Source organism: Balaenoptera musculus, chromosome 3 (assembly GCF_009873245.2).
Source record: "Balaenoptera musculus isolate JJ_BM4_2016_0621 chromosome 3, mBalMus1.pri.v3, whole genome shotgun sequence".
Classification (NCBI taxonomy): Eukaryota; Metazoa; Chordata; class Mammalia; order Artiodactyla; family Balaenopteridae; genus Balaenoptera; species Balaenoptera musculus.
Window position 1 is genome coordinate 109515603 of NC_045787.1, and position 18680 is coordinate 109534282.

Here is an 18680-nt window from a genome sequence, read left to right on the forward strand (position 1 = left end):
TACAACTTAACATTAATCAAAAGAAAGCTAAGTGGTTTTATTAATATCAGGCAAAGTAAATTTTATAGCAAAGAATAATATCAGGATTAAAGGGAGGTCATTTCATAACAATAAGGGGCCAATTCATCTAGAGCTAATAACAATCCCAAATGTTCAAGCACCTAAAAGCAGAACTTGAAAAAGTAGGAATGAATAAGTAAGGACAAAGAGACAAATTCAAAGTATAGTTGGAGATTAACTATAAATTAATAATTGGTAGAACAAGAATTAAAAAGAATAAAAACACAGAAAACTTGAATAACACCATAACTAACTTGATCTAATTGACATTTACAGGACACTCCACTTGACAACGGTACACTCTTTTCAAGGGTACACAAAACATTTACCAGAAGAGACAATATTCTGGGCCATAAAATAGTCTTAACAAATGTAAAAGGATTCAAGTCACACAAAATATGTTCTCTGACCACAACGGCATTAAACCACAAATCAATAACAGAAGATATATGAAAAAAATCTCCAAATATTTGGAAACTAAATGACACTTCAGAATAACCCACAGAACAAAGAAGAAATCAAAGAAATCAGAAGTTTATGTTGAGGGAATTCCCTGGCAGTCCAGTGGTTAGGACTCCGTGCTTCCACTGCAGGGGGCACAAGTTGGATCCCTAGTCAGGGAACTAAGATCCTGCATGCCATGCATGATGTGGCCAAAACAAAACAAAACACAACAACAACAACAAAAAAGTTATGTTGAACTGAATAAAAATGAAAACATAAAATATCAAAATCTCTGGGATGTAAATGAAACATTACTTAGAGGGTAATTTATAGCATTAAAATCCTATATTAGAAAGTGAGAAAGATCTCAAATCAACAACCTTAGCTTCCAGTTTAAGAATTTTTTTAAAAGAAGAGCAAAATAAAGCAAAACAAAGCAGAACAAAAAAGTAATAAAGATCAGTGTAGAAATCAATGCAACAAAATTGAAAACAATGGAGAGAGGGAAAAAAAGCAGTTTTTTAAAAATAAGATCAATAAAACTTACAAACCTCTAGACAGATGAAAAAGAGAGAGAAGAAACACATTACCAATAATAGGAATAAGAGAAGTGGCATCACAACAGATTTTTAAAAGTATAATAAAAGAAAATTATCAAAAACTTTACATCAATAAATTTGACAACATTTGATAATGAGTAGGTAAAATGGACAAATCCCTTGAAAGACACAACTGCCAAAGCAGACACAAGGAGAAATAGATAACATGATTATATAAATTCAATTTTTACAAAACTGTCCTACAAAGGAAACTCAATACTCACAGGGCTTCACTGGTTAATTCTAGCTAACATTTAGGAAGAAATAATACCAATTCTACACAAACTATTCCAGAAAATGGAGAAGAAGGAATTATGTGCCAACTCATTCTATGAGGTCAGCATTACTCTGATACCAAAGCCAGACAAAGACAGACAACAAGAAAAGAAAATTACAGACCAGTATCCCTCAGAAACACAGGTGCAAAAATTCTGAAAAAAAATATTTTTGAAAATCAAATTCAACACTATATAAAGCAGATAATACATAATGACTAAGTGGAGTTTTTACCAGGAAATGTAATGCTGATTTAAAAATTTAAAATTAACCAATGTAGTCACCATTTTACAGACAAAAAAAAGGAAAATCCTCTGACTATATCAATAAGTTGAAAGAACACATTCAAAAAATCCAAAATTCATTCCTGATAAGAACTCTCAGGTAAATAAAAATAGAAGGGAACTTCCTCAACTTAATAAATGACAGCAGGTTTCCCTGGTGGCGCAGTGGTTAATGCAGGGGACAGGGGTTCGATCCCTGGAATCTGCCTGCCAATGCAGGGGACACGGGTTCGATCCCTGGTCTGGGAAGATCCCACATGCTGCTGAGCAACTAAGCCCGTACACCACAACTACTGAGCCTGCGCTCTAGAGCCCGCGAGCCACAACTACTGAGCCTGCATGCCACAACTACCAGAGCCCACGTGTGTAGAGCCCATGCTCCGCAACAAGAGAAGCCACCGCAATGAGAAGCCTGCGCATCGCAACGAAGAGCAGCTCCCGCTTGCCGCAACCAGAGAAAGCCTGTGTGCAGGAACGAAGACCCGACGCAGCCAAAAAAACAAAAAACAAGAAGATCCAGTCACAAAAGACCACATGTTGCATGACTCTATTTATATGAAATGTCCAGAATAGGCAAATCTACAGAGATATAATGTAAGATCAGTGGTTGCCTAGAGGCTGGGGGGTGGGGAGTGGGGTTGGAGGAAATGGGAAGGTGACTGCTAAAGGGTACAAGGTTTCTTTCTGGGGTGATGAAAATGTTCTAAAATAATTGCGGTGATGGTTACACAACTCTAAATATACTAAAACCCAGTGAATTGTACATTTTAAATGGATGAACTGTATGGTATGTATATTACATCTCAATGAAATAGTTACCAAAAAAAAGGAAAAGTAGCTATTAGCCAGAATTATGAACTTATATCCAAAGTCTTCGGATAAACTCAAGCTTTAACTTACAATTAAAAAAGAGGTATACCTATTAAATAAGAGACAGAATACTAAAAAATAATTATTTAACCCAAAAGGATCTCAAGAAAGGGAACAAAGAAAGAAAGAGCTGATGGGACAAATAGAAAACAAGTAGCAAATGGAACACTTAAACCCTACAACACTAATGATTACATTAAAGGGAAATCTTTTGAATGTGCCAAGATTACACACTACATGGGCAGAGTAAATAAAAAATCAAGACCCAATTATATGCCACCTATAAGAAATTCACTTTAAATATAAAGGCACAAAAAGATTAAAAATAAAAGAATAGAAAATGTTAAACCATGTTAACCATAAATTCTTAAAAAGCTGGAGTGGCTTTTATATGAATATCAGAAAAAGGAGAGTTGATTGTCAAACGAAATAGTACAGCAAAAGGAACCATAAACAAAATGAAAAGACAACCTACAGAATGGGAGAAAATATTGCAAACAATGCGACCAACAAGGGCTTAATTTCCAAAATATACAAACAGCTCATATAACTCAATAACAAAAAAAAACAACCCAATCAAAACATGGACAGAAGACCTAAATAGGCATTTCTCCAAAGAAGACATACAGATGGCCAACAGGCACATGAAAAGATGCTCAACATTGCTAATTATTAGAGAAATGCAAATCAAAACTACAATGAGGTACCACCACACCCTGGTCAAAATGGCCATCATTAAACAGTCTACAAGTAGGGACTTCCCTGGTGGCACACTGGTTAAGAATCTGCCTGCCAATGCAGGGGACACGGGGTTGAGCCCTGGTCTTGGGAAGATCCCACATGCCGCGGAGCAACTAAGCCCGTGCGCCACAACTACTGAGCCTGTGCTCTAGAGCCCGTGAGCCACATCTACTGAGCCCGCATGCCACAACTACTGCAGCCCGTGTGCCTAGAGCCTGTGCTCTGCAACAAAGAGAAGTCACCGCAATGAGAAGCCCGCACACCACAACAAAGAGTAGCCCCCCCTTGCCGCAACCAGAGAAAGCCCATGCACAGCAACGAAGACGCAACACAGCCAAAAAATAAATAAATAAATTAATTAATTAATTTTTAAAAAGTCTGCAAATAACAAATGCTGTAGAGGGTGGGGAGAAAAGGGAACCCTCCTATACTGTTGGTGGGAATGTAAGTTGGTACAGCCACTATGAAAAACAGTGTGGAGGTTACTCAGAAAACTAAAAATAGAATTATCATATGATCAAACAAAATAAACTTCAGAACAAGCATTAATACCAGATACATAGAGGGAAATCTTATAATGAAAAAAAAGAGATCAATTCATCAGAAAGACACAGAAATCCTAAATGTATATGTACCTAAGGACAAAGCTCCAAAATACATGAGCCCAAAATGGACAAAACTGAAAGGAAACATACAGAACCACGAATACAGATGCAGGTGTCAACACTCTCCTTTCAGTAACTGAGAGGACAAGTTGATAGAAAGTCAGTAAAAATATAGATGACTTAAACACTCTCAACCAACCATATCTAATTGACACATATAGAACATATTGTGTCTGGTGCACATGGAAGAGTCACCAAGAGAGATCATTTACTAGGCCTGAAAACATTTGAATAAATTTAAAAGGACTGAAATTCTACAGCATATATTCTCTGACAAGAATATAAATAAATTAGAAATCAGTAATAGAATAATATCTGGAAAATCTTCAAATACTTGAAAATAAAACTACATACTTCTAAATAAAACAAAGAAGTCACACAGGGAATTAGGAAATATTCTACACAGAATGATAATAAAAACACAATATATCACCATTTGTGAGGTACATTTAAAACAGGGCTTAGAGGGAAATTGATAGTTTTATATACTTAAAACAAGAAATGTTTACAATCTATGATCTAAGCTTCCAACTTAAGAAATCAGGAGAAAAGCAAATGAAACCCAAAGTAAGTAGAAAGGGACTTCCCTGGTGGCACAGTGGTTAAGAATCTGCCTGCCAAGGCAGGGGACACGGGTTCGAGCCCTGGTCCGGGAAGATCCCACATGCCGCGGAGCAACTAAGCCTGTGCGCCCCAACTACTGAGCCTGCGCTCTAGAGCCCGCGAGCCACAACTACTGAGCCCATGCACGTAGAGCCTGTGCTCCGCAACAAAAGAAGCCACTGCAATGAGAAGCCCACGCACTGCAGTGAAGAGTACCCCCGGTCACTACAACTAGAGAAAGCCCACGTGCAGCAACAAAGACCCAATGCAGCCAAAAATAAATAAATAAATAAAAATTAAAAAAAAAAGAATCTTCAAAATAAGTAGAAAGAAGAAGACAATCACAGTAAAAGCAAAAAGCAAAGAAACAGAAAACTGAAAAAAACTAAAAGATGGTTCTTGGAAATGACCAACAAAACTGATAAACGTCTAGCTAGACAAATCAAGGAAAACAAAAAGAGACTACAAATCACCAATAGCAGGGAAAAAAGGACTTCACTATAGATCTTACAGACATTAAAGAGTAAGTATAGATTATAAATAACTGTGCCAATAAATTTGACTGAAACGAACAAAATTACTAAAACTGACATAAGAAGAAATAGAAAATCTGAATAGCTCTATATTTAATAAAGAAATTTAATCTGTAATTTAAAACCTTCCAATATAGAATACTAGGGGTACAGATAGCTTCACTGATGAATTATATTAAACATACAGGGAAGAATTAATACTAATATTTCACAAACTATTTCAGAAAATAGAGATGAAGGGAACATTTCTTTGCTCCTTTTAAGAAGCTAGCACTATCCTGATATCAAACCAAAGACATTATTAGAAAAAAACAAAACAAAACTACAATCATCACCCACCCAACTCTGGCATCACCACCACAACACACACACACACGACAAAGGCCAAAGTTTGAACTGATATTTCAAAGAGAAGGCAAAGGCAAATATTTGAACTGATATTTCAAAGAGAAGAATGGCCAATAAGCTCATAAAGAGGTTCAACATCATTAGTCATAAGGGAAATACAAATTAAAATCAATATGAGATACCTCTACATGCCCACTAAAATGGCTAAAACTAAACAGAATGACAATAGAAAATGTAGGCAAGGATGTAGAACAAATGAAACTATCATACACTACTGGGAAATGGGAGTGGGATAAGGTAGGAGTGTGATACAATCAATTTAACACACACTTAACACATGACCCAGCAATTCTACTTTTTTCCATATGACTCAGTATTTACCCATAAGAAAAGAAAATATAAACACACAAATGACTGTTAGTGAATGTTTATAAATACTTAATTCTTAATAGCCCAAATCTAGAAACAACCCAAATGTTCATCAACAGGTGAATGGATAAATAAATTTTGGTATTTTCATCCAACAGAAATAAAAATGAACTATGAATAAAAAGGAAAAAATTACTGATATATTCAAGAACATGGAAGAATTCCAGAAGTATATACTGAGCAAAAGAATGCAAATATATATGCCAAAAAAGTATACACTGTATGGAGTACATTTATATGAAATTCTAGAAAAAGCAAAACTTACCTATAGTAACATAAAACAGGTCAGCAATTGTGTGGGGCCAGTGGTGGGGGTGAGGGGGACTGGAAAGGAACTTGAGGGAACTTTGTGGGGTGACAGAAATGTTCTAATTCTTGATTAACGTGGTGGTTACACAGGTGCATATGTCTATCAAAACTGAGGCTGTACATTAAATATATGTGCATTTTTAATGTGTAAACAAAGTTGACTTAAAAAAGTAAAAGAGTGGTATGGCACACATACAGGCAGATGTGAGTGATATACCTCACATCACTCACAAAAATAAACTGGGCTAAATATAAACAAAGAAAACAAAACTGCAATCACACTAAACGAAAAATAAGAAGATATGTTTATGATCCTGGAGAAGGAAAAGCTTTCTTTAACAAGACATTAAAAAGCAAAAGCTTTATAGAAGAAAAAGATAAATTTATTCATCAAAATTAAAATCTTCTAGACCATAAAACTTAAAAGGGCTCTAACTGGGAGAAACATTTGCAGTATGTGGAATAAATAAATTACTTGAATCCAGAATTCAAACAACACAAAACAAAAAAAGAAATTCTCTCCTGAAACTTATTCAGTGAAAGATGTAGCCCAAAAGGCAGAGGAAATAGGCCAATTCATCCACATAGAAGTTAAATGGACTAAAGATGATGAACCTTACTAGCAATCTAGGAAATGGAATGCCATTTCCCACTCAAAAGACTGGTACTTAAAATAACAAATAGTGGTGTGCATGTAAGGAATAATAGAGAATACAAGTGGGAGTACTGACTAGTACAATCACTATGGAGGGGATTTGAGAGAATATATTAACTATATACTCTCAATATCCAACAATTATACTTCTTGCTCTTTACACAAAAGAAACTCATATGCACACAAGAAGGCATGAACAAAGTTATCCACTATAGCAATGTTTACAATTTAACTTGGCAACAAGTTAAATACCAACGGGAAATGGCTAAATAAAGTAAGATATACTTATAAAATGGATGCAGTTAAAAGAACTGAAATACCTCTATATGTAATATATTATCTATATATAATCTCTCTCTCTATATATATATATATAAAATAACATGAAAAAGTCTCTAAGATCTATTGCTGACTGATGAAAAATACAGTAGAATGTATCTGTACAGAAATTAAACATATGAGAAAATGCATGTATGTAACAATTACATTACATGTGTATGTAAATGCATATGAAAAGACTTGTAAACGTATGTATGAAGTAGCTCTGGTGAGATGTAGGAGACAGAATATGGGGAAGACTATTATTAGGGGTCCTGCCCAAACTTTCACAAGGAGAATATATTTTTGCATTATTTGTATAAGTATAAATTGATGTAAAAAAACCAAATCTGCTGATTTTAGACGAGCTTGGAACTGTTGTCTGAGGAACCTTTACCATATGACATAAGTATGGTTGTTGTGTCCTCTGGAAGGAGTTCCTCATACAAACGTTTGGGAAGCCCTTATCATCTGTGGCCTAGACTATCATAATAGTTTGCAACAAACATTGATGACTTCTAAGTCTCTTTCCCATGTTGCCTTCAAAGATTTTCCAAGTATCTCTCAATCCAAGTTAATCTCGATTCTATGTTCTAGTTTTATTTTCTTCATAGTAATATCACTATCCAAACTTACCTATTTATTCACTTATTTATTATCTATCTCCCACTAGAATGGGAATGGCAAGATAATTCTGAATTCACATGATTTTAGTCAAGCCATTTAGAGTTTTCTTACAGTATAAAGACACACTTCATTTACTTACCTTAGTTGGAAAAGGAAATTTGGAAGGTTCGGTTTTGCATGGTGTATGAATAGCCGTTAGAGGGGGAGGCCATGAATGCGTCATCTCCTGAAATGTAATTATTACAGTTTGTTTTCAAGCAGGTCAAGGATAAAAATTACACAGCTAAAACCAGATTCGTATATAAATGCTGGTTTCATGATTGCTCCTCCAAAAGTATACATATTTAATCAATCAATATTAATTAAGCACAGTGCGTGCAAGGCACTATGGGGTAGGTAATAGGAAGATAAATAGTTTACACTCTCTGGCTTCAAGGAGCTTAGAGTTAAGATGGTAAGACCTGTGAACAGTTACAGAAATCAGCCTGTAATCAAATACAAGGCTAGTAAAATGCTACTGAGGAAGAGCTTGCTGTGGGAGTGGGAGGAAGGGAATAACAGTAAGAAAAGCAGCCAGCATTTACTGCGTACCTTTAATGGGCCAGATACTGTTATTTTACATGTTTGTTACTCAACTGGTCGTCATAATGACATTATGAAGTAGATACCGTTATTATCCTGACTCTATGTAGGACAAAACTGAAGCACAGAGATTAAGTTATTTACTCCAGGTCACACACTTAGTAAGTAATGGACACAGAATTTGATCCTAGGTAGTCTGGCTACAGAGCCCATTCACTGATAGGAAATTTTGGTCAGGTGGAGGAAATAAGAAGAGAGCTATCAAAAGCACACAAGGAGGAAGACAGACAAGAAAGGCCATAGGTCTGATTTCATTCAATGCCTTCTGTCTAATCATATGCCAAGTATGTCCAAGTAGAGGTTTGGATACAATCACAATGTATATGTTAGAGAAGCAGGAGAGAGAGAGGTATCAGAATAAGGAGGGAGTGTTTTATCTCTGGCATTTAGTTCAAAGTAAGTCATCAAGTAGTCTGAGAAAATACAATAAATTAAAGGTGATATAACTTTTAGGAATTTACCCTATAGGTATACCCACACAGTTATGTAAAGATACATATTCAAGGGGTTCACGCTTTTAAAAATGAGAACAACCTAAATATCCAACAACAAAGGATCAGATTACCAGACATTCATACAATGGAACACCAAGCAGACAGAAAAATGAGAAAGTTACCTACTGAAATAAAATGATATCCACAGTTACTGTTAAGTGGCAAATACAAATCATAGTGTATATCCTCGTAAATGCTTATCGGTGAAAAAATCTCTGGAAGACATTTAACAATGGCTACCTCTGGACAACAGAATGACTGAAGGAGGAAGAGACAAGGGCACTTGATGCAGCTTCTCCCACTTGAATCTCCTGAAACAGCCACCTGCACTAAACTTGCTCTTTATCCTCTTACAAGGCTTTATTTTTTAATAGCATTTCACTTTCTGAAGTAATTGTATATAAGTGATTATTTCCTACATCCTGCTCGAGAATGTCAGCTCAAAGGGTGCAACACTATCACTATTATCACCACTATGTCCCTAGTGCTTGACACACAGTAGGTACTCAGTTAGCAAGCTTTGAATTAATACATCATTTTTTACAATAAACATATACTACTTTTAGATTAAAAAAACTTCTTTTCCTTTAAGTTCGTGATGGGGTTCCCAGAAACAATATGACTACAAATATCAAGAAAACACGAAGGGGGATTTCCCTGGTGGCACAGTGGTTAAGAATCCACCTGTCAATGCAGGGGACACGGGTTTGATCCCTGGTCTGGGAAGATCCCACATGCCGCGGAGCAACTAAGCCCGTGCACCACAACTACTGAGCCTGCGCTCTAGAGCCCATGCACTCTAGGGCCTGCGTGCTGCAACTACTGAAGCCTGAGCACCTAGAGCCTGTGCTCCGCAACAAGAGAAGCCACCACAATGAAAAGCCCGTGCACCACAACGAAGAGTAGCCCCTGCTCGCCAACTAGAGAACAGCCTGCGTACAGCAACAAGACCCAACACAGCCAAAAAAAAAAAGAAAGAAAAAAAAAGAAAACACGAAGGGAATGTGAACCTGAACTTCCTTGCACGCTGTACATAGGGAAGGGAAAAGAAACAGAACTCATATTGCCCCAGGTTTCAATGTTGGCATTTTTACACCTCAAATACCAAAATACTCTCAATAGAAAATCTATTTAACTCCCTACCATCCAAATGACTGAGCACCTATTACAACCCAAGGCTATGTGCCAAGTCCTGCATATACATAAAATGTAGAATAAATGGTCAGTAACATCAAGATACAATTAAATATAAGAAAATCTAAGATTTCTTCCAGGTATTAAGTGCCATGGCGTTTTTGAGGATTTAGGAGTAAAGATATATGCTCCCTTAAACTTGTACATGGCAACTGAAAAATGAATGCAGTATGAGTTATCACTGTGGTCTGATGGCCTGACACAGGGGGAATAAGGATTTCAGTGGGATTCTAAGAAAAAACAGAATCTATGTATAACTGAAGAGGAAGGAGAAACACATTCCATGAAAGTTTACTTTACAAAGATGAAAGAGCAAGAAAGTGTATGGCTTAGGGGAACCAGTTTGGCAAAAGTGGTCAATCAATAGTGTGAGAGGGTGAAACTGGCTTGTGGACAGCCTAACATTTAAAATGTTAAATTTGCACACTATTCTTTCTAGGGGCCTTAGAGAGCCACTGAAAACTTCTAAGAAGGATATCACTTTATGAAGACAAAGGATTAAAGCAAAGAATCTGGCAGCAATACAGAAGACAGATGAGCAGGGAGACTCTGGAGACAGAAAGGTAGAGTGAGGACTGTATATTACAATTACTGAAGCTCAAAGCGGCAGAAATGGAAATAAAGGAATGAACATTTTCAAGGAATTTTCAAAGTCTACATGAAGTTTTTGTGATTAAATAAAACATGAGAGAAAGAAGTGGAAAATAACTAGGATTCTACACTTATAAGCAAGGGAGAATGGTGATACTACTAACAGAAGTTAACTCTGATAAATACGGCTTTAGACATGTTGGGTCTGAAGAAGCAGGGAGAAATCCAAATGGAGACCCGGCTAAGAAGCAATTAAGAGACACAAAGCAAAACCCAAAGGAGGCCAAAGCAGGAAAGACTGAATAGTTGTCTAACAGATAAATCCCAAAGGATGGAGGAAAATCACATCAAAGAGGAGAAAGAAAAGAGGAGAGGCTAGACAATGCACCCGTATTTAAGAGATAAGAGAAGACACAAGTGTTGCCAAAGGACAGAGAATGTGAGACAAGAAAGGTGTGCGGAAAATAAAAACAGTGAAGCATAACAACAGTCAAGGAAGAAAGAATGATGTTTTCCGAAGAAAAAAATAAAAATTCTTTAAAACAGCAGAAAGAACTCAAATGAAGCCTCTGATGACATGGAAGATAATGACCTTGGAGAAACAAGTTCAGCAGAATGTAGAAGTAAAAGATTTTAGCAGGCTAAAGGAAGGAAGGAGAAAATAAAGTGGAAGGCAGCCAATGCAAGTAGTCTTTCAAAAGTATCCATAGTGAAATACAAGTACAGGACACAAAAATTCAAGAGTGTACACAAAAATACAATTAATATGTGACTGATGGTTTTTGTCTATTGAGCCAAAAGCAGTCGTTTGTCACTCACTTCACTGGACTTTCTCTTTTTCCAAAGGACAACGTTTTCTTTTCCCACAGAAGAATGTACTCTTTGGTCATGTGTCAAGTTTAAACATATTCCATTAAACACTCAAAATGTGTAGTATTCAGAGAAGATCTTTCATCGTAGGATTTGACCAGTATATACAGATGAACTACAAAGCAAGCTATTTCAACACAATGGTCTGACTGATAACTACTGAGATTTTTAGTACTTCAAATTATTACCGATAAACCTAAGAAGGTACAGTTATATTTGGTTTCTTCCTCTTTTCAAAGCAAGCTGTTAAGACTAGAGTTTGTTTTTACTTATAAAACAAAAAACAACAAAAAAAACCCAGCTTTTTGAGGGCAAATAGTAAACAAACCAAGTGATTTAGAATTTAAGTATGAATATAAGTAGAACAGAGTCAGTTATTTTGATGGCCATAATCAGGTTACGCATGTAAGCAATCTGCTGCAGTTTCAGATACTTTGTGAAACACAAGGGGAAGGAGGGTAAGAGGGTAGCAAAGCATCATAATTCAAGAGACTAAAACTATTTTTTAAAAAACTTACTTTAAGAATTTCATCCACACAGCTCACATCACCAGAAGCAGATGCCTAAAGAAAGAGGAAAAGAAACACACATTAGATCTGGAGTCATTTCTTATTAGATTTTTATCATTTGTTGCATGGCTTTAACATTATTAGAAATGAGATTAAAATTAAAGGCATATTTAGTATCCCACTACTATAAGTCAGAACACTAATTGGAATCTTTGGACTAATTTCCTTAAATATAGATTTTCAAGCACTAAAAAAATTTTAATCACCAAGCTGTACATGACTGGAAGAACTTTATATTTAAAAAAATTTTTTTTAATTAATTAATTTATCTTTGGCTGTGTTGGGTCTTCGCTGCTGAGCGCAGGCTTTCTCTAGTTGCGGCGAGCGGGGGCTGCTCTTCATTGCGGTGTGCAGGCTTCTCATTGTCGTGGCTTCTCTTGTTGCAGAGCACGGGCTTGAGGCACGCAGGCTTCAGTAGTTGTGGCAGGTGGGCTCAGTAGCTGTGGCACACGTGCTCTAGAGCGCAGGCTCAATAGTTGTGGCGCACGGGCTTAGTTGCTCCGCGGCATGTGGGATCTTCCCAAGACCAGGGCTCGACCCGTGTCCCCTGCATTGGCAGGCGGATTCTTAACCATTGCGCCACCAGGAAAGTCCCAAGATAAGATTTCTTAAAAAAAAATTTTAAGGACTTCCCTGGTGGCGCAGTGGTTAAGAGTCCGCCTGACAATGCAGGGGACATGGGTTCGAGCCCTGGTCCGGGAAGATCCCACATGCCGCAGAGCAACTAAGCCCGTGCGCCACAACTATTGAGCCTGCGCTCTAGAGCCCGTGTGCCACAACTACTGAGTCTACACGCCTAGAGCTCACGCTCCAAAACAAGAGAAGCCACCACAATGAGAAGCCCGTGCACCGCAACGAAGAGTAGTCCCGGCTTGCAGCAACAAAGACCCAACGCAGCCAAAAAAAGAAAAAGAAATCGTATCTTTCATACACTTGGATTAGAAATAATTTTTAAAATGTACTTTTTTCAGGTGAACAATTTGTCAAAAATTTAAAAGTTGGTTTATATACAAAATATACCATGGTGCTGAGATCATCATTTTACATAAATAACAAACAGAATAAAACCAGTATTATTGAAAGATTAGTTGTCTAGAACATGCTGGACATTTTACATAGTATTTCTTAAATCTCGAAAGTTAATTTTATTCTGAAGTACAAACAGGAACTGGAGAGCTACAGTGAAGTCTAACTCTAAGGATCATGTTATATAGTTTGAAGAAAGAACAAAGTTACCACTTTACTGTTCCCTTGAGAGGAGTAATTAGACGACAAATGCTACAAACAATGAGTTTCCCAAGGCCACAAGAAAGATTTTAAAATGTCCTTAAGACAGCATTTTGCCTGTTCCTGATCCCTTCCCCCACCGTTTTAAGCTATGATTTTCAGCTACTGATATTACTTAAAATATTTTTTATTGCAAAAACTAGATTAAAAGATAAAATTTCAGCTATTTCACAACAAATGCTCACTTCTTTGGTTATTCTGAATAGCATGTTTTGGTACATAGTTATAAATACTGTAAATTTCAAACCACCACTATGCCTGGAGCAGCTGCCTCAAACCTTTAAGTGTAACCAGAGATAAGGATCGTGGCATCCAAACCATAAAACATTACCATCTTCACGTACCCAAAAAAGTTCCAACATTCACCGCAACGAACCATGCCCACATCTCATTGATGAGTATCACAATGAGAACAGAAGTAATTTTTTTAAAACAAAAGAACACAAGATGTATTATTCCATAAAATCAAAACGAGGAAACCTAAGGTATTGATAGACCATGTTTTAATTCTATAACTGACTTGTCATTTTAATATTTGAGAACAATGAATGACATTTTCTCTACTGCTCAAGAGGGGTAGCTAAGAGCTCTATGGATACACCTGGGAGTCAATCACAAGTCTTTCCTTAAACTTTTACATTCCTTACTATTAAGACAAAGAGACAGTTCAACTTCAAACATAATTTCAGGGTGAATTGCTTCATATAGTTACAATGTTAAAAAGCTCTAAATGTGTGACTTACATCCAATGGTTGGGAAGGTATTTTCAGCTTGGTGAGATGAGCTTTGCTGCTGGGCTTTAGTTCAGTCATACTGTTGCCATGAGATTGGCTGCTGTAGTGTTCAGAGGACAGTTTTGGTTCCATGGATTCCTGTCCATCCATAGGCCGCACATAGGCAGTGGGTTTCTGTAACATTGAACTGGACTTTGACATCAATGAAGGTGGGAAAGACTGATTTGAGTGCTGCCCACTTGAAAACGGTACACGGGAAGGAGAATCCCAGTTTGCATCAGGGTCCCGAGGTGATTTGGAACGCTGATGTTCCTTGCTATGATGATCATTCCCATGAGACCTGGAATGACTGGAGCTTAATGAAGAAACAGCCTGGGGTTTTCCAGGGCTGGAAGAGCGTGATTTGGAGTGTTCTGATCCATGCTGGCCTTTTTTCCGGCTACTGCTCCCACCACTGCTGTATGAGTCACGGTCATGCCTCTGGCCACTGCTATTAGCGCCACTACTGGCACCTGCACTGGCCCGCTGGCTACTGTGTCCACTCTGTAAGCCTGAGGACCGTTTCTGAGACTGAGAAGTGCTGGGTGCAGGTCCTACTGGAGTCCATTTGCTACTCTGATGAGAGCTCCCATGTCTCTGTTCAAAGAAATTTGGGTTAGATTTTTCATCTGCTGTCGGCGGTACTGTAGGCTTGGGAATTGCAACAAGCTTTGGTATAGATCTGTCTCCTATGAAATCCTTCATTTCATCGTAGTTTCCAAGCATACTCTGAATACGACTTGAGAGCTTATCTTCTTTGCTAGTCTACAAAAAAAATTGTAAAATAAAATTATAAAATTAGCAAAACTAGAAATAAAAGATGCTTCTAAACTAACTTTACAAACTTCAAATGAAACGGGACTTTTCAAAAGGAAGTCTCATCTCATATTATAAGGTTAAAATCTCAAAACAAACTCCAAATATATATATTTTTTATAGTGAAAAAAATGAACTGAAAGTGAAAAACCTTCATGTTAAAACACAAATATCCTAGAGGACACTGAGGAATATACACAATAGACTACAGGAGATTTTTTAAAAATCCAAATTTCACCAATAAATATATTGGAACAGTAGTAAAATCTTTTGAACAGCAGGAAAATTATGCCTTTATGTAATTAAGTTCCAAGTCACAGATTAGTCAATATGCATATTTTGGTAGTCTAGGAAAACATCATATTCCTTATAATTCAATGTTATAGTTAGAGGCAGAAATAAAAACTTAGTTAAACAAGTTATACGCAAATGACTTTTTAGAATTCCTTCTGTTACTGTGACTCAACAAGTTAATAAAAATCAACAACAAATTAAGCATGGAAAATCCAGTAATAAAGTTTTAAATCTTGGCTATTAATTCTGACCATCAAATGCTCCAACTTTTGAAGTCAATAATACATACTTTAAGTTTCAAGAATTATTCTTGAATAATCAGGTCCAAGATGTCTACAAGCTTTAGGACTCTTGTATTCATATACATGAAAGAAAAAAAGTTGACTGATTACATTAAAAGGGAAATCAAGACTTTGAAACAAACAGAAAAGCCTGAACCACCACTATTTATTTTGAGGTGGGCAGGAATCAGTAATGACTTTAGATTATTTGAAAATCAGTCTGAGAGGTAAATCTACAGCAATTTATTGACAACATCAAGATCAGAAATCATATCCAATTCATTACAATGTAATTACAAAATAAATTGTAGTATGATTCAAAGATTCTGGACCAAACTCGTTATTTTTCAAAATGTCTTTAATCCCAAAGTTTTGTGTTACACTCATAAATGATGTCAGTGTAACTGCCCTTCATTGGACAATCCTTAAAAGCTCTGAATAAATGGTTTTTTATAGAGCTTCCAAACGGTTTCTACAAACACCAAATGTTATAAGGGTAAACCCAGGATATGTCGTTACATTCGTATTTCATCAGAAAAAAGTCTAACACACTCTCAATCTCATACTATAAAGCCAACAATGGTCACTAGTGCTGCAATACATAGTATTACAACTATTATACACAGTACAAGCCTTTAAATTATAATAATACTTCCAATGAAATCCAAAGCCAAATCAAGTATTAGAGAGACATTTGTGGCCACTACAGCTACAATAGAGTCATCAGATTCAGTGTTTTATGTAATCCCAAATCAAGTACAATGATAGTTAAAAAAAAAAAAAAAAAAAAGCAATTAGTTTAATTTATTGAACAGTCCGATAACATGCTTTAATCTCAATTTGATATTGTTAATTAAGCATTAAACATATAGAAAATCAGAGAATTTAGTACATGATAACAGAAAAAGAATCAGATTGATGCTGAGGACACATTTATTCAAACTTACTAATAATCACTGAAACTTAGTAAACTAAGTAAGCAAATGGCAAGAAATAGGGAGAAACAAAAGAATCTATGAAATATTTGTCTTTGATGTTATACCCAAATAGCCAAGGAAACAGCAGACAGTGCATAGTGATTCACAAACTTTTAATTTAATTCAAGGCTCAGAAAGGTGAAATGCCTGCTCAGGGTTAGCGGTAGAGCCAGGAATACAGATATGAATGTTTGAGCTACTCCAGACCATATTTCAAGAGTAGAGGGTAGCAATGGGGGTGGGGGGTTGTGAGGATGACTTTAGGGCACTAGTAATGCTGTAGTTCTTGATTTGGGTACTAATTATGTGAGGTTGCTCATGTGGTGAAAATTCTTTCATTTGTAACACTTACTTTGTGTACTTTTCTATATGTATGTTATACTGCAATGAAAAGTTTACACCAAAAAAGTATATTCTATTATAAGAAAAGGAAAAACTGTTAAAAGATGTAACATAATAACTCTTTCTAATATAAAAACTCAAGTTTAAAAATTTTAAAAGCAAAAAATGTTATGTTATGGGGAAAAAACATTCAACGGACAACTTACAACTTTGTATGGCTCAGCAAAGAGAGGAGAGCTAGGTGGGAAGGCGTCGTCCCCCTGCTGAATTTCTTGATTCCGCCTTTCCCGTTCTTTCATACGCAGCACATTCCGGTCTTCACGGTTCATGTTGCTATGAAGAGAAACACAACCTTTACATCACAAAAAGAAAAGGAAAAATTAAATGTTCTGTACTCATTTTGTCAGTTTAACGCTTCAATCGGAGATTCCCTTTCAACTTTCAAGTAACAACAGGCATTAGTACTGAAGTTGGGTTTTGGCAACGGTTTTATCAACTAAACCGACAGTGTCTTCCACAACTATCCAGACAGGAAACACTAGCCCAGAATATTAGGATCCACCCCACTGAAATACTTAACCTTATGAATTTTTAAGTGTTCTGCTAGCTAAAAGTCAACTGAAACTTCTATATTCAGAGGGAAAGTAGTACTTAAACCCATAATTCTTAATATTTCCTATAAGCCTTCTGTGGTTTCCTCTTCAGAAATCTAGCTATTCTTTGCCATTAGAGGCATACAACCCACTCCCACCTACCACCCTCTCCCCCCAGGGTCCAGTGCTTTTCTCTACTTTGCATCTACCTTATCTTGATTTCTTTTTGTCCCAAACACAGCTTCCTTGGTGTCCATCCTTATGGCAGTTTGACCTCAGCTTTGCTGTTGCTCTAGATTCCCTAAAAAACGACATTTCTGCTCTAAATACATTAATATTTCAATTAGCACCTCAATAAATGGCAAAACTGAGGCTTTCAGCAATAGAATCTAAAATTAACTTGGGTTAGTAACAGTAGTCGAAATTGTATGGAAAAAGAAAAAGTCTTTTGGGAGAAAGGGTAAATGAGGGTGTCATTTCTATAATCATGACAGTATGTTGTCATACTGTTGTCACTAAGAACAAACCAAGGAAAATAGTTTATTTATAGCAGCGGGAATTTTGGTTAAATAGATAATGAAAAATGTTGTCAACACACTCTTCCCAGGAGATAGATTTAATCATCTGTCCTGGTTATGTTTTGTTTTGTTTTGAAAGTCCTGTTGGAGGCCAAAGGGAAAAACCAGGTTATACTGTAGAGTACTTCCAGCCTTATGATTCATAAATCAAATCAAATCAGAAAATTAAAGTCAATCAAGACTGGGGGAAACTATAATCATAAAATGAGAATGGACAGCAAAACCAATATATTCTTGAGGACTTTTATAAGTACAAATAAACATTCAAAGATAAAACATCCTGATTTGCACAGTTTAATATCATACAAATAAAGCAATTTAGTGTTTAAAAAAATGTTCTAAGTGTCCAAATGTGTATTCAAGTTCTTTCTTATATGCACAATTTTCTAATAAATTTATAAAAGAATATAAACTATTTTGAGGTTATGGAAATAGTGTGTGCTTGCTTTGGTCTCCCATCAGAACCACAAAAAGTATTTGATTCTTTCTTTAATAAATACCATAAAACATCTACACTTTGGTACTCAAAAATAAAAACAAAGAACATTTATTATCCTCCAGCACACCTGAACCAACTAATAACTGTATATCACCAACAATCAAGTTTCAAATAGACCT

The 18680-nt window shown here is 36.2% G+C and overlaps 1 protein-coding gene across 6 annotated transcripts in view; it reads right to left on the reverse strand.

The window, feature by feature from the left end:
- AFF4 (AF4/FMR2 family member 4) overlaps positions 1 to 18680 on the reverse strand; it is a 97639-nt gene that overhangs the window by 47271 nt on the left and 31688 nt on the right. For 2 of the 6 annotated variants that reach the window (XM_036848445.1, XM_036848448.1), the window contains 5 exons: positions 17694 to 17785; positions 17098 to 17224; positions 14152 to 14946; positions 12071 to 12115; positions 7901 to 7987 (listed from right to left, as the gene is read on the reverse strand). In XM_036848445.1, coding sequence (XP_036704340.1) covers positions 7901 to 7987; positions 12071 to 12115; positions 14152 to 14946; positions 17098 to 17220 — 1050 coding nt within the window. In that variant the 5' untranslated portion in view covers positions 17221 to 17224; positions 17694 to 17785. Of the gene's footprint in view, positions 1 to 7900; positions 7988 to 12070; positions 12116 to 14151; positions 14947 to 17097; positions 17244 to 17693; positions 17786 to 18680 lie in introns of all 6 variants that reach the window. The other 4 variants (XM_036848447.1, XM_036848450.1, XM_036848451.1 and 1 more) reach the window with 4 other exon arrangements.